The sequence below is a fragment of the Martes martes genome (genome assembly GCF_963455335.1).
Source record: "Martes martes genome assembly, chromosome: 14".
Lineage (NCBI taxonomy): Eukaryota > Metazoa > Chordata > Mammalia > Carnivora > Mustelidae > Martes > Martes martes.
The window spans coordinates 29,309,350-29,325,445 of record NC_137902.1 but is presented as its reverse complement, the minus strand read 5'-3'; the positions used below and the strand labels follow the sequence as shown (position 1 = coordinate 29,325,445).

The 16,096-nt window shown below is 42.2% G+C and overlaps 1 protein-coding gene across 3 annotated transcripts in view; it reads right to left on the bottom strand.

The window, feature by feature from the left end:
* HPSE2 (heparanase 2 (inactive)) overlaps positions 1–16,096 on the bottom strand; it is a gene marked incomplete at both ends in the record, with an annotated part of 697,942 nt that overhangs the window by 131,419 nt on the left and 550,427 nt on the right. For all 3 annotated transcript variants that reach the window (XM_080823263.1, XM_080823264.1, XM_080823265.1), the window contains 2 exons: positions 9,817–9,931; positions 15,107–15,213. In XM_080823263.1, coding sequence (XP_080679389.1) covers positions 9,817–9,931; positions 15,107–15,213 — 222 coding nt within the window. The remainder of the gene's footprint in view (positions 1–9,816; positions 9,932–15,106; positions 15,214–16,096) is intronic.

Sequence of the window (16,096 nt, the reverse complement as noted above, 5' to 3'; positions counted from 1 at the left end):
ATTCTGCTCTTCCTTCTATCCTAAGGCATTCCTTCCTCTCCTTTCTTTCTATGGTCCCAGGACCACAGGGCAAGAAGCCTTCTTAGGAGCATGTATTCTTTGGGTAATTATTATCACAAATGTCCACTCAGGACATGTTGCACAGGTCTTCCCCAATTCTCCCTTCCAGCTCCTCCCCTCCAGCCAGTAGGAATCTCTCTACTCAGAGATCTCGCTTTGGAGATAGATACTGAGTGAACAAGACAGACCTTCACATCACTACCTACTAGCTAGAGTCTCCAAGGCTCTATGTGTTGTCATTCTCTCTGTTGTAAACACAGAGAGAGAACACAATTTTATTCTTCATGTCTCAGAACAACTAAAATGGTGCATTGCTTTCATATATGTTACAACACCCTAACATGAGAACATTAAAAAATTATCACTGGCATTTTTAAACATACACAAAAATAGAATAGTACAACAAATTCCTATATGTTCATTGCAAGCTTCCACAAGTGTCATCATTCTGCCATTCTTGTCCAAAGCTTGAAGAGGTGACTGAAGGTGCCCATGGAGATGGCCAGCTCAGTGGCAGGGAGACACAGTGGGCATTAGTCTCACCTGAGGATTCTAGACAGAGCGGCAGGCGGTGGGATATACTACCATTATTCTCACAAAGACACAGGGCAAAACGGTTTGCCAAGTGTAGAGTAGGGATCAGGTAGGTGCACGGAGAGCCCGAGATAAGCTGAATCAGGCAGTTCACTGGCTGTCTGTGGCAGGCTGTGGGTAGACCAGGCCTCCGGGTGGTCTTAGAGGCACTGCAGGACCTCTGATGTGCAGCTGGGCCTCTCCCTGTAGCAGCTTTTGCAGATGCTACTCTTCCCTCTGAGAGAATGCGGCACTCTCCCACCAGCTCCTCTGGTGGCTGCCTCTTCCTCAAAGACTGCCTTGACCACACTTTCTAAAGCACTATCCTTTCTTTATTATTTTTCAATTTAGCAGGCTGCTTGCTTCCTACACACCATTCTGAATTTTGTAATTAATTATTTGTTGGTTTACTTGTTTATTTTTAGTTTTCACTACTAGGCTGTAACCTCCAATGAGGGAGGGGTCTTGTCTTTCTCCTTCACCTCTATTTCCTCACAAACTAGAACAATATCTGGCAAATAACAGTCAATAAATATTTGTCAAATGAATTAATGATAGACCATATTAAATTTTGTTAATATCTTGATTGGTGAAGCAAAGGTTGAGCACAAAAGAATAGAGAAAAGGGGAAAGGTAATTTCTGATTTAATCAGGGTAAATGGAAACTTCTAGCCCAGTGGTGCTCAAATCTGGCTGCACATTGAAATTACCTGGGGAACTTTAAAAAGTACCAACACTTGGCATTCTCTATAGACCAGCTGACTCAGAATTCCCAGAGGTGGTACCTATGCACAGGCATTTTTTAAAAGCCCCCTAGATGACTGTAATGTGCATAGGCTTGAGAATCACTGTTCTAATGAAGAAAGGCAATAAGGATTTTGACATTAAGATGAGAGCAGTGAGTTCTGGAGTAGAAGACAGGTCTGCTCAAGTTCGATTTAGAGTGAGTCAAAATGATGTGTTCTAGTCAATCCTTTCAATGCTTAAAACCAAATCAGAGGATTTGGCTGGGTGGCTCAGTCAGTTGAGTGTCAGACTCTTGGTTTTGGCTCAGGTCATGATCTCGGGTTCATGGGATCAAGCCCCGCGTCAGGTTCTGCACACAGCACAGAGTCTGCTTGAGATTCTCTCCCTCTTCCTCTGCCCTTCCTGCTGCTCATGTGTACCCTCTCTCTCTAAAATAAATAAATGAAAAATCTTTTAAAAAACCCCACCAAATCAGAGATGAAATAAACAGAGATGGATATTAGTTGAAAGTAAGCTACCTAATGATGGATAGTTTTTAAAATTATAAATAGTGTAGTGTATTTAAGTAAGAATTAAAAACAAAATTGGGGTGCCTGGATGGCTTATTCATTAAGCGTCTGCCTTTGGCTCAGGTCATGATCCCAGGGTCCTGGGATCAAACCCCACATCGGGCTCCCTGCTCAGCGGGAAGCCTGCTTCTCCCTCTCCCACTCCCCCTGCTTGTGTTCCCTCTCTCCCTGTGTCTTCTATCAAATAAATTTAAAAAATCTTAAAAAAAAGAGTTAAAAACAACATTTATGTGTATATGTTCTATTTCTATTTTAAAAGACTTCTGTTTTTATTTACACAAGCAACAACAAAATATAACTGAGTTTGAGAGAACATCATGTATTATCTTTGGCTCTCAGGTCGCTTCTATCAGAGTCCTACTCGTTGGTTCCTAAATGTCATAGTCAGAGCACATTGTGCTTGGAATAGATGCTTAAGAAATAACTTTCAATTTGTCATACCGTGGCACTCACCAGAGATCTTTCCGACCCACCAAGGCGCATTCTGTTTCTTCTCTCCTCTCTTTTCTCTTCCTCTCTCCCTCCCTTCCTCTCTTTCTTTGTCAGATTATTTTTAGATAATGTTCTTTCTAATGTTTTAGGCGAGCTGATGAGGTCAGGTGAGGTGCAGCTTTTCTCATTTCCAGAGCTTGCCTTGCTCCTCCGTCATGTGAAGGTTGCTTCGAGGATGGCACCCTGCTCCGGAGCTCAAAGGCTGTGGGGCTGTAATTGCTTCTTCTCCCTAATTTATTTAGGTTGCCGCACGCCTTGCCGTCACTGCGATCCCTCAGTACTGCAATCTGGGAACAATATAAATGGTTGATGGCCGAGAGAGATTTTCAATTGTTGCTTCTCAGTGATTCACATAATGTGCTGTCATTAGCACTTCCATGTGACATATCGTGGTTTCCAGGGCTTATTGGGCCATTTATAAATACCAGATGAAGGTATTAGAGCTGGTATTGCCGTGTGGTTATTGCCTTAATTGCCTTCACTGGGAAAGGTGGTAGCATCTTCTCAGGAGGAAAATAAATTGTAGTTTTTAGTTTGGCTTTAACCATTTGTAGTCAGTTCCTCTCAAGGGCAAGAATCACAGCTTTCCTTTTTCTTTTTTTTTTTTCTTCTAGTTTTCTAGTAATTTCACTTTTGCAAAAAATATCTACTCTTCATACTTTAGTTACCACTACCTGAGTTGATTTCTAGATTATCTATACAAATATTCAAGTGTATTTTTCCCCACAGTTAAGTTCACATTATTAATGATAATTATTACTCAGACTTACCACATTTTACACTTACAAAGTGACTTTATAAATAATAATGGCAGCTAATATTTATTGAGCATTTACTATGTGGTAAAAGATACACAGGCATTGGCTTGTTCAATCCTTTCCAACAACACTGTGAGCTAGACACTATTGCTGCCTCCATTTTATGAGGGGAATTTGATATTTACTGAGGTTTAGAAAGCCGGAGAATGGGAGAGCTGGGTTTGAAATGCAGGTCAGTGTGATTCCAAAGCCAACAGTTTTAAGCGCTCCCTTTAAGCACTCCCTGCCCTGAACCCCAGCATAGTCAGCCCCCCCTTTCCCAAGCAGGAAATGAAGACTCCAGCAACAGGAGCACTGCAGGACTGCACACGGTGCCTGCGTCTTCCCACTTGAGCGGCAGAGCTCCTTCCCCTCCCCTAGGCAGCCCCCATCGGTGTGAGCCCTTCTACGGGCTGAGGTGTGCTACTGATGTCGCATGAGCACCACTAAGGTTGATAAATAAGCAAAGGATGAGGACTGATAGTTAAAAATCAAAGGGACTTCTATTTAAAGCATTAGAGACAAAAGAGCTGCCTGCCTGGTCTGCTGGTGCAGGCACAAGCTCTGAGCTGGGAGGCCAGGGTTTAGAGGCACAGAAGAGGAAAGAAGCAAGTCATGTCCACTGGGCACGCAGCCCAGGAGCTAGGGCCACTGACATGAGCCGGCCTGGGTCCTAGTGATTGATTGTGCAGCGTGGATGGCCTTCCCTCAGCAGCCACAGGGCCCCACAAAGAAAGGTTGCTCATGGAGAAGTCTTTGTCAGGGCCTCTAATGAGAGGATTGGGTTTCACACCACAGCTACCCTGAAACAGGTACTCTCTGCTTCTTTCATCTTCCTGATGGCTCCCACGGGAATGAAAAGAAAAAGAAAGGAAGCTACACCAAGAAACAGGTCAGAGGCTGGTTTGGCTAGGTTTTGTACCTCCCCCGCCTCACCACCTCCAGATGAATAGCTTTGAATTCTTTAATTTTCACACACCCTGTGTGGCCACTGGACAGCAACGGGAAAAGCTTTCCTAAGAAATTTTTCATGATCCATCCACTGTGACTCTCTGGAAAATGAATGCCCCTGTCCCTTTGCATGTGCTATTGCCTTTGTTCAGAAGGTCCTCCCCAGACCCCAAATTCTTCTTCCTATGTCTAACTTGTCCTTCTTCAAGATCCAGCTCAGGCACTGTCTCCTCCAAAAAGCCTTCCTCGATGTCCCATACCTGCCCTCCACCCAGGCTGGCTTCTGTTACTCCTCTGTCCTGTTAAGGTACTTCTGCCTCAGTCCCTGCTGACTCCTCTGTCTCCCATCAACATTGTAAGCTCCTTCAGGGCAGGGATTGTGTCCCCAGGGCGCAGCACAGTATCTAGCATACAGAGTAAGTGTAAGAAGTGTTTCTGAATGAATGAATCATGAATGATAAATGAAGTAGGCTGGGATAATATTTGCTTAACTATTTAAAGCACTTGATTTTTTCAAAACAGTCTATTTTTTCTTTTAAAAACAACCTTTTTTTTTTCAGATAAAAAAGCAGTAATGCTGACTGCAGCAACTTTACATACCAAAAAAAAAAAAAAAATCCACAAAGAAGAAAATTAAAACTGTAATTCCACTGCCCAAAGAAAATCACCTTTATCATTTAGATGTATGAAGAGATTCCAGTAATTTTCTCTGTGTATGAATATATATGAAATTGGAATCCTATTGTCCTCCCTAATTTTCTCAAGGATTGTAACAGTATCTTTTGGAGGCAGATAGAAAAGACGTTTTTATTGACATTTAAGTGATAAGAAAAAGGGTAGCAAAAATACATATCTTGTATCAAAGACACATATTAATGGCAGAGTCAGGAATAGCAGCTCTGAATCTTGTCCTAGTCCCAGGCTCCTGCTGCTCCCCGTGAGGCCTCCTGCATAAGTGGTATTGTTCTTACAAGAAGAAATTGTGCATTAACCAAACATCAATGGAACAAGGGTTTGTAACTGGACATTCTTCCTCAAGAAAGGGACAGATTTAAGCTGATCCTGTGTCTGCATCGCAGCTGTGTGGTACATAAGAGTGATGTCTAACATTTCTAAGCACCTGGGATCTCATTCCTGGGACAGGCTAACCAGCAGAGTTAGGCAGGCACCATTAAGATTCAGTTTCCTTTCAGTGTTTCCTTCAGATGTCACGTGACATCTGAACAGTGATGGCTTGGCTGGGAGCATGTTGCTGTGGGAAGCACAGCCATTGTTTTGATCTCACCATAAACTATTGGGTAGTACACAAGTCCATGACCACTGACTATATTCCACAACAATATACATAGTAAGTGCTCAATAAATGTGTATTCGGCTGAACCGAATGTTTATTATTATTCAGCAGTGACAGTCGGCAAAAACGAAGGTGACAGCAAATATAAATATCGCCACCACGATACCCAGTATAGAAAATGCAGTCCAGTGTGAACTAGCCTTCTGTTTTATTCTAAATAGAGAACTAAACTATAATCCCATGAACACAAACACACGCCAGACTGTTAGCTCTGCAGATGAGGGAACCACAGCTTATTTATCTGTGTGTCCCCAGAATACCTAGCACAGAGCCAGACACATTTGAAGTGTCAATGTCTTTTGAAGTGAATTATATTTGCTTGGCTGGCGTGGGAGTTAAAAAGATGTTGACTAGTAATTCACCATTCCTTTCCCTGGAAGCTCTGTAAATCAAGCTTTAAAAAAAAAGCAGCAAGCTAAATTCCAAAACCCTCTCTTAGGAGAAATGCCCACGGCTGGTGGGGTCTGGACTATGTCCACCAAATGTGCAGATCTCTTCTGCACAAACATCACTTACTCCCAAGGGAGCCCCTGACTGGCTGACTGGCTGTGGAGACTCACACATTCCCTCTTTCCCAGTGGCAGGAGGGTCAGGGGCAAGGGGTGGGAGTCGATGATGAAGCACTGCTGAACTAAATGTTCTCCTCTTCCCAGGAGAGGGAAAATCTCCAACAGTAGGAGTGTTGGCACTTTTCTAGAAGAACAACCATAAAGAACCTGGGATGTAGTTGGAAATGATCTTTTCTGAAAACAAGTTTCTTTTTTAAAGGGCCACCCTCATCTTCCCTCTTACCTTAGACTAAAAGGGTGCTATTGGGATGACTTTGCCAGAGCTGCTAGAATCCCACAAGCTGGGATCAAAGTCGACTGGGCAGGTGAAGGGGTCTTATGGGATAAGCACTTGGGAGCCATTAGGCCATTATCCTCACTTTTTCTAAGTTTATCTAAGAGCAGTGACAAAAAAACAAAACAAAACAAAACAAAACAGTGTTCGCTAATAAGATCCATTCCTTAAATACTGAGCTGAATTTGAAGAAACTGAAATAGAAATTATTGATTTTTCTGGGAGACAATCAAAGCACAACTCACCGATCCCCTAAGCTCTTAACAAACTCTCTTGGAGATTTCATCACCATGTAAAATCCACAGGTTTTTATTGGCAACATTTGGTTATGAACTGCACAACCCTCTGAGGTGGTGCCAGTACAACTCCCAGGTCTGCCTCCATTACCCATTTCAAGGGCCTGCTGGCGAAGTCTGTTCAGCCGGTGCCCTGGCCTAGCCTCCTACATTCTTTCTGGGGGAGACTTAGGACACACTCTCCCAGCTGTCAAGTGCTCTACTTATAAGGTGCAGAATTTATTAGTGCAAAGAAAGATAAAAAGAAAGCCTGCTACCTTATGTGCTTTTATGTTCAGCTTCTTTATTACAGTTTGGTGTTTCCAGAAATACAGCTGCCCAGCTCACTGGAGCCTTTGTGCTGAATCAGTGGGACTTGTTTCAGCTTTGCATGGACCTGAGTGAGCTCTGCAGCCACCACCAATAACTGAGGTCTCTTGTGCCATGCTTTGAAAGGAAGTTACCCACAGCAACTCTCATTTGAGGAGAACAAAGCCATGAGGACTTGCATTTTTAACCTACACATGGCCAGCAAAGGCACACAGAGTTGACATGGAACCCAGTTTTGTCCATCTCTGGAAATCCAGCCTGTCTGGTCACCCAAAGACCATCTTTTTCTAGCCTAGGACTTTCTTTTCTCCCATTCCTAAACATGCCTGTTTCCGTCTCCAGAACCAACTAAGGCAAATATTGGCCTCAGAACACAGGACAGACACCAAAGAGTACCACAAGAAAGAGAAATGAAAATGAAATTTAGAGCTGCGAAACTCTGAGAGTCCCAGTTCCCAATACTTGAGGACCTTGGATAAGCCACTTAATATCTTCATAGAACCCTAGTTTCTCTTCAGCAAAGTAAGTATAAATAGTTTCTCTCACCAACCTCTCTTCATAGCAATTATAACAAAGTGCAATTATCTTGTTTATATGTTTATTTATTTTCCATTTCTCACTATGCTTCTAGCTTATAAGCTCCAAGAGTTCAGGGATCTTGTCTTTTTGGTTTATCAAAGAGGCCCACTGCCAGAAATAATGATCAGCATGTTGTACAAGATCAAGAGGAGCAAATGAGATTTGAGTGAGGGAGGGAATGAGGCAAGAAGGAAGGACAGAGAAAAGGGAGGACAGAATGGATGGAGCTTTATTGAGGTACCATATATGAAAGTGGTCTGTAAATTATTAAGTATCACCCACATTATTAAAATAATGATAACTAATAGTTGATGCATGAATTGTACCAGGGTGATATTTTAAAAATAAAAGCTAGATCATATTATTTCCCTGCTTAAAACCCTCCAGTGGCCTTTCATACTATATACAATAAAGTCAAACTCCTGTTAGCTTACAAAACCTTATGGGATCTGACCCCTTGTGGCCTCATGTCCAACCAGTCTCCCCCTCCTCTGCCAGGCCCCCATCACTCTGCATCCTTGCATCTCCTCAAACATGAAAAGTCCATTCTTGCTTTGGAGCTTTGTGTTAGCCCCTTCCCCTGCCTGAAAATTCTGCATGGCTGGTTCCTTCTTGTCAATGGGCTCTTGGCTTAAATGTCACCTTCTCAGAGAAATCATCCTATACACTCACTCCAAAGCAGCCCTCACTGACTCCTTGTTATAGTACTCTACTATCTGTTTATTCATTTTTTTATTACTAGTCTCCTCCTCAGTGCCCGATGGTCAGTAAACATTTATTTTTGTGTAGCACTCTATTTGTTTAAGGCTGACTCTTCATAGAGACTTTACTAATTATGGGCCCAGCACGCTTCCACTGCGCAACTCTGCTAGGCATGAGACTTTATTAATTATTATTTTGTTTTCTCTCCACGGGCTTATAAGCTCAGACCAACAAACAAAAAACCATATGGTTGCAACCTGAAAGTTCACTCCCAACTGTACATTAGCCACTACAGCGTCCCCCCACCCCGCTCCCCAACACACACACTTGAGAGAGGTAGCCGGGCCCTGTGACTAAAAGCAACTGTGCCAGTCAGTTCTAATATTTGTGACTTACCTGGAGTCACATATGATCAGTGATACAATAATTACTTCATCCTCTAATCTATGGGGATTCTTTTGAAACACGGAAATGGTACCATTGGGCGCCAAACTGTTCTCTGTTCTGGGCTTGGAAGCCTCCTGTCGCAGGCAGGGGTGAAAATGAGGGGAATGCAGGGCCAAAATAGGCAGAGGGAAGCAAATGGCAGGAACACTCACTGGCCTCAGTTGAGTTTGCTTACTGTGGATCCAAGGGCAGGAATAAATCTGTAGGAAGAGTACTGGACTAGGGCACAGGGAAGCGGGTTCTAGAGCGGGTTCAGTATCTTCCTCTCCTCTCTACTCAGACTATCAGTTCCTCTGTTATAGGAGGTGCAACGGGATCTCCTCAAAGGGGAATCCCAGCTCTGACAGTCTATGAGCTAATGAGAGGAGTGTGACTTTTCTCTGTGACCGTGATGTCTGTGAAAAAGGTAACCCGTGTAATATTTCTGATGAGTGCATCTTCTCGGGACTAAGTGGGATCTCTCTGATTGGCCAGTACAGTCACCCAACAAACCAAGATCTCTGCTCTTGCCAGTCTTCTTCAGCCTTCTCTTTCCTTCTCTTTCCTAGGGAAGTTGGTGTCCTGGGCAAATCCCCTCATTGTCACATAGGGATCAGCACCTAACTGCAAGTGCACTTCAGCCACTCCCTAAGAGATGGGTTCCTACTGCATCTGATCTCGGCCAAGACGCTCCCATCTGCTTTCAACATGTTGCGTCTGACGTTAACTAATGTCTCCTATTAGCATTAAAAGAAAACAATCTGGAAAAATTCACTCTCAAGCAGAGTTCAAACAGGCCACAAGTAGATGCGGAATCTCAACTGTACAAGGTTTGTTAAAATAACAGTAATAAATAAATACATACATGTATATATGTATACGCAAACATGCATTTGTATATATGATTGTGTATATATAGATATGTGTGTGAGTGAGTGTAGTCAAGCCATAAGTCTGTGAAATGGGTCAAGAGAACAAAGACATGAATATTTCTGTCCAATTTATGAAATTACCTGGTTACAGAGAGAGGAGAAAAATTCTCCCAGTATGGAACAAGGCATGGTCAAAATACCTGAAAGACATGGAAGAGGAGTTGGGGATCTTTATCTCACACTTACTGGTAATGGGTTGAAATTCTGGTCCACCAGGTGATTATATCCATGGTCAAAAAATGAGTGTCGTATCACAACATCAATGCCCTGATTGGCCAGCATTCCTAAAGTGTTCAACCATCTAAAAAAGCATGAAAAAAAAATGCTACATCAATACATCTTAAAAATTGCATATAACAAGCTCTGTAGGGATTGGCTAACACACATACACACATACACCAACCCCCACCATGAAATTTACCTAGTACTTTAAAGGAGAAGATTATTGTAAGCACTGAGTACACAGCTGGAAGACATTTTAGGGATTATCAAATCTAACCTCTTCATTTTATAGGAAAAGAAACGGAGGTTCAGGGGAATAAAATGAATTGCCCTTGGTCATAAAATATCTTGTGGCTAATGACTTATTTTACTCCTGTAATACTAACAAAGAAAATGAATACCCTTGTAGCCACTTGTAAGCCTAATTATCACCCTTCACCCGCTGGCCATAGGACACACAATCACAGGAACATACACACTCTACTCTCCAGTACTCAAACTCCCCTGCCTGCACCTTATCACAGTACAAGTACCTTCATGTGACTCTACCTCACATACTCCTGTAACCCAGGCAAGAAGGGCCCAGCCATTAGCATCTCATATATCTCTGTCAGCAGTCAATGCAGTAATAATTTTCCTTGCTACAGTAATTAACCATGCAGAGCTTCAACTATGCTACAATCACACACATAATGGAGGACCTGCATTGCTCACATGTTATCACATATCCCACTATGCCAAAAACCACTGTCTGAGTGTGCTATCCTTCAAAAATATTGCCCTCTTAGTTCTTCTAACACCCACCGCTAACTCTTCCTTTATTATTTATGCATTCAATTCGTTCACTCATTTACTCATCCCTTTAGTTTTCTCTTTGTATTCCTACTTCTGAAACTTGGGGAAATTTCTAATTGTAATAATATATATATAATAAATGTGACTGAGAGCTTCAGTCTTATGGTATAAAAGATAAGGTGTTTCACAATCTTTCCTGAGCACACATGTGAGCCTTCATTTGTATCTCTTTCCCCTTCTTCTCTCACCCTAAACTCCATTCCCTGGTTCTAAGCCACATATAACTACTCTAGGCTGCCCAAACTCACCATGCTTTCACATACTGACCTGAGTCTTCTCACATATTTTAACTTCTGCTTAGAATTCTCTTTCTCTCCTCTAACCGGTTCACCTCATCTGGCAAATTTCTTCCTACCTGTTCATCTCCAAGTCAAGTATCATTTCCTTCCAACTCTGCTGTCCCAGCAAACAGTAGTACCTTCCTCCTCTGTACCTTACAGAACTCTTATTTATACCCTCTGTCAGCCCACGATAATGACTTTCTTACTTCTCTGCTGTCCCCCAGTTGCTTAGGAGCTCACTGAGAACAGACATGTTTTAGCTTTGTACCCAAAATATCTATCTCAGTTCCAGCACACTGTAGGTGCTTCATACTCTTTGTTAAGTTGAAATTGATGTGGATAAAATTAGATTCAAGGAACACTGAGAATCACCATTTAGCACACTAGGGACAAATTATGCATAACTATGGTATCCCAAATTTGAAACCATATGGAACTCCAAATCAGTGACTTGTAGAGTTAAACTTTTTCTTTATTCGAATAAAGAACATTGCTAATTTTTATATTGTGAATGGACATTAACATTTTAAAATCTTTTCCTATTGACAATTTTATTTTTTTCTCATAAAAACTAACATTTACTGATAATTAGAATTATAAAAACAAAATAAAATAAAGCAAAATGCAAAAACAGAAGTTTTAAATCAAAAAGAAAATCTGACAATAATACAACAGAACTTTTGTCGTTGTTGTTGTTCAGACTAGGACATAAAATTACTTTTAGAATATCACATACCTAAGCTATGTGATATTGTCTTTATTATTGCCTTTATTATTTTTATTGTCTTTATTATTTTTATTAATTTACTAAACCTGTGATATCAGGATAACAGATTTAGTTATACTAAATATATAACTAATTAATTATATAACTAACTAGTTAATATATAATAATACTGAGACACAGTATTAAATATCCTGGGGTAGAACTACAACGTAAATTCTGGGTTAATGCACTAAATCAGTGCTCTCTCCAGCAATGCAGCGCTAATACGACAGGGTCTATATCTAACAAGTACTAACTCACAAAAACAAGTATGTCTCATTCAACCTTCTATCCCTATGCTTGCTGAACAAAGAAACAAAATGATGAGTAAATATATAATCACATCAAGCAGCAGCTGGATATCCATACAGGACTGTATTTCGGTATTTAAAATATCTCATTTGCTCAGTCACTCATTACTCATTCAACATGAATTAATCAGCTGTAAATGCCAGGCCTTGTTCTTAGCATTGAGGATAGACACAAAAATGCTTGTGTGACTATGTGAGTCATTTATAAAGCACTGGGTATGTAAATACCTGCACTCATTTATAGGAATGGTTTCAAATTCCTAATTGTGACCTTGATAGACCTTATAACAGTGATCTGCAAAGAATATATTCAACAAACAAATGCTAACTGGTAAATCTGGGGGGTGGTTTTTTTGCCAGTACAGTGAGGTTTTGAAGGAACTCTGATGTGAGAGGGAAGACTATGAAACCTCCTTCCAAACCCACATCCTATATACACATCCAGGGTCTGAAGCATTCAAAATGACTATGACCAGAACCCCTGCTTCCCCGTGCTTTTCAGAATGGAATCGTTAGAGGAAATTATCATCCTCTTCCTCTTGTAAATAATAAGCCCTTGGAGACGGGAGATAAATGGTGTTCCAAGTCTCTCTTTCAGTGAAAAGTGGCAAGATGCCTGGTACATCCCACCAAGGATGCTACCGTAGCCAGCAGTTTCCATTCCACAAAAACGGGTTGACTACTGACTGGGTGGCAGATACTACCAGGTGCTGGAGACACAGCAGTATGCCAAGGTTATGTCTATAGTGCATCAGAAAGTCTCAAAGCCCTAGCTAGAATCAAAAAGTTCTGATCCTTGCATAAATGTGCAAGTGTCCTTATAAGCTCATCATTATGCCATATATTGAAAAACACCTGAAAGATGCCTTCCTTCCCAAGGAATATTGCTAGACTTTTGGGAGCTTCTTAGAATGCTTTATTCTCCCCCCACCCCCACCCCTCAGGAAGCTATTTATGCTCCTGGGAGAACTAGACTCAAAGGACACTTTGCTTGGTGCTGCCAGCAGAGGGGAGAGCAAATGGGTGATAAAGAGATAAGACTGAAGACCAGGAGCTAAGTGAGCTAGTTTTTAGCTGATCTGTGTCCACCACACATTGGACACCTGAACTACAACCTAACCCTGAACAACTATGTTAATCTGGGTTTGCAAAGTGACCTCAGAGAACTATGGAGATTTGGCTGGTGCTCATGAAAAGGCAGGTCTCTCTCCAGCTCCCTCCATGAAGGGCTGTAGCATTTCCCATTTCACATCATTCCCTGAAGGGAAGAATGTTCATGGAAACACTGAGGACAGCTGGGCTACTTGCTGGCCCAGCAGCAGGTTCTGTCTATGACGGCTGAGCAAAAGCCATTCCTCTGCTGATTCTAAGAGGTCCCTATAGTCCTAACTGCCACTGGCTTCTCGCCAAGCTCCATGGCTCACAGTGAAACCTGGCAGGGAGTGTATTTTTGAAAGAAGACTCTCAGAACCACTGTATCAAATGCTGATTCATCCATTTCATTCACTGGAACCATGCTCACCGTACAACTGCTCGGTGCCCCTCAGTGCTAGGTACTGAGAACAGAGGCATGGAAGACCCAGAGTATCATCATATATTCTTTTAACCCATTACCTTCATCTGCATGTATCAGGATTCCATCTGCAAAGACAATCTGCCTGACTGCCCTGATTTGTTCTTTACAAATGTATTTAAGAAACTGCCTTAATGGAGGGAAACTACATGTGTTTAATTAGGAACAGCTGTTAGAAAAGAAACACAAAGCTGAGGACAGAGCTCAGCTCTTAGGCAGACCATGCTGCAGACAAAAAACCAGGGCCATGGGACTAGAGTGGCACAGGACAGGTCACTTGGTGAATCCCTGGTCCTGCAGGGTCTATCCCTGCCACATGATGCTGGCAGGCCAGTCAGAGCCCCTTATGCTTCCGGTGTTAAGTTGTTGTCCAGATAATTGCAGAAGACTTCAAGTCCATTGTCCTAGAGTCTGCCTCTCCAAACCCTTGTGCATATTATTCCCAAAACCAGCATAGGAACACAGGTCAGATGCTGTCTCTCTCTTCCTCCAAAGTCTTCAGTGGCTTGCCACTGAGTGTAGAACAAGGCCTTACTTCCTCTGCCTGGCATTCAACAGCCTTCCACAATTGGTGGAGAACCATCCCCCGCCCCTCCTTGCAGTCCTCGCTACATTCCTGTAGCTCCTGAGGCTTTCATCACATGACTCGTTTTCCACCCCATATGCCATTGCCCATAATGTTTCCTTCTGCCTCGAATTCTCCCCTCCACCATCATCACCATTCTCCACACATAGAAATTAGAATAATCTTTCTATGTCCCCCTCAAATGCTACTTCCTCCATGAAATCCTTCCTGATCTTCCCCGTCAAGAGAAATTCCTAATTCCTTTGCCTGTCTACCACTTCTTTTTGTGGACAGACCATGTGAGGCAGAAAGAAAGATGGTCTAAGGTAGTGGCAAAGAGGCTAGACTCTGAAGCAGACTGCCTGGGCTTAAGTCCAAGCTCTCATATCTATCTATTGGGTAGTTGTAAAATAGTACTACCTGTCTCACTGGTTGTCAGTTATTAGAGAGAGCACTTCAGAAAGCATGTGACACATAGAGTTAAAATTATTATTAATACAGCACTGATCTCCTACACCTTTTCTTATCTCCTGTCTCTGTTCCTCCAATCTTACTCTTACCTATCTCCTAAGAACATGGTGAAAATTAGCAGAGAAATTGTATGTTGTCTGCATTGTCTTTGAACTATAAACATTAAATAAATGTCTTATGCCTATATGGTCACTCCTACTACTATTACTACTACTATCTTTGCTCTGATGCCTGTACCTGACATCTTGGTGTCTAGAGAAGTCACTCATCGGTGTTTGTGGAATGGGTTACACCCATTCAAAAAGGAGCAGATAAAGACCTGTCAGTGGGAAACGAACCTCTCCCCTCCAGCGGACAGAACAGTGAGCAGTACCACTTCACCGCCCTTCTCTCCTCAAAGCCCCTGGGAGTGAAACTGCACATGTTACTCACAAGAATCCCGCAGCATAAGAATCTGATAGGTTGTTTGTGCCTCCAGCTGAGGTGGTCACCACACCTTCAAGCCAAATCTTCTTTCCTGGGGTGTATGTATTAACCACCTGTTCACACAACAAAAGCAGAAGGGGATAGGAGATTTTTAAAAGTTGTTTGCAAGTGAGAAGGAAGACACATTCCCTTGAGGGAGTTCTGCCGATAGCCTGCTCCCAGGTGGTCATGATCTGTGTTTTTTCCATGATGATTCACCCCATATGGTGAGCTGGTATGTGCATGCACATGTTTGCACACATACCCAACACACACACCCAACACACACACAAGCATTAACACTGACATTTGTCCACTCAAAGAAATGATCATTTTTCCCTAAGTAAACCCAAGTGAAAATATGACTGTTAAAACAACTGCATTTTCCAGGATGTAAGCTGACACCCTTCACTGGAAAGTATAAATCATGTGATGTTTCCATATTGACAAGTATCGAGAAGGAAATTTTCTTAATACTCTGTTATGGCAGATCCCAGGATGAGTCTACTGTCCATACCTCAGATATCATAAATCATGAGGGCAGAGGTCAGTGTTTGGGAGAAATATTTTATAATCACCAGGGCATGTATGTATATTACAACCACATTTTGAAAGTAACTGCAGTAAGTATTTTAAAAAGATCACTGATCCACAGGTGAGAGATTCCACCTCGGCAGCTTTCCAAGCAGAGGCAAAGCCTCTTGTTAAGAGGTGAGCCTCCGAAGTTTTGAAATGGCCCAGTCTCTGGTCCCCAAGTTGGAGGCTGGCCAGACTATCCAGATTAAGGCCCAGATGCCCCAGACAGCAGTCTGGCAGTATTTAGGGATAATGTTGTACTCTGGGAAGCCCCTGGAAGCAGAGCCTGAGACAAAAGCTTATCTATAGATAGTCAATTTGGGAAATAATAACAGGGAGCAGGAATGAGGAACTGGAGGGCTAAATAAGAGAAAAGGTAAA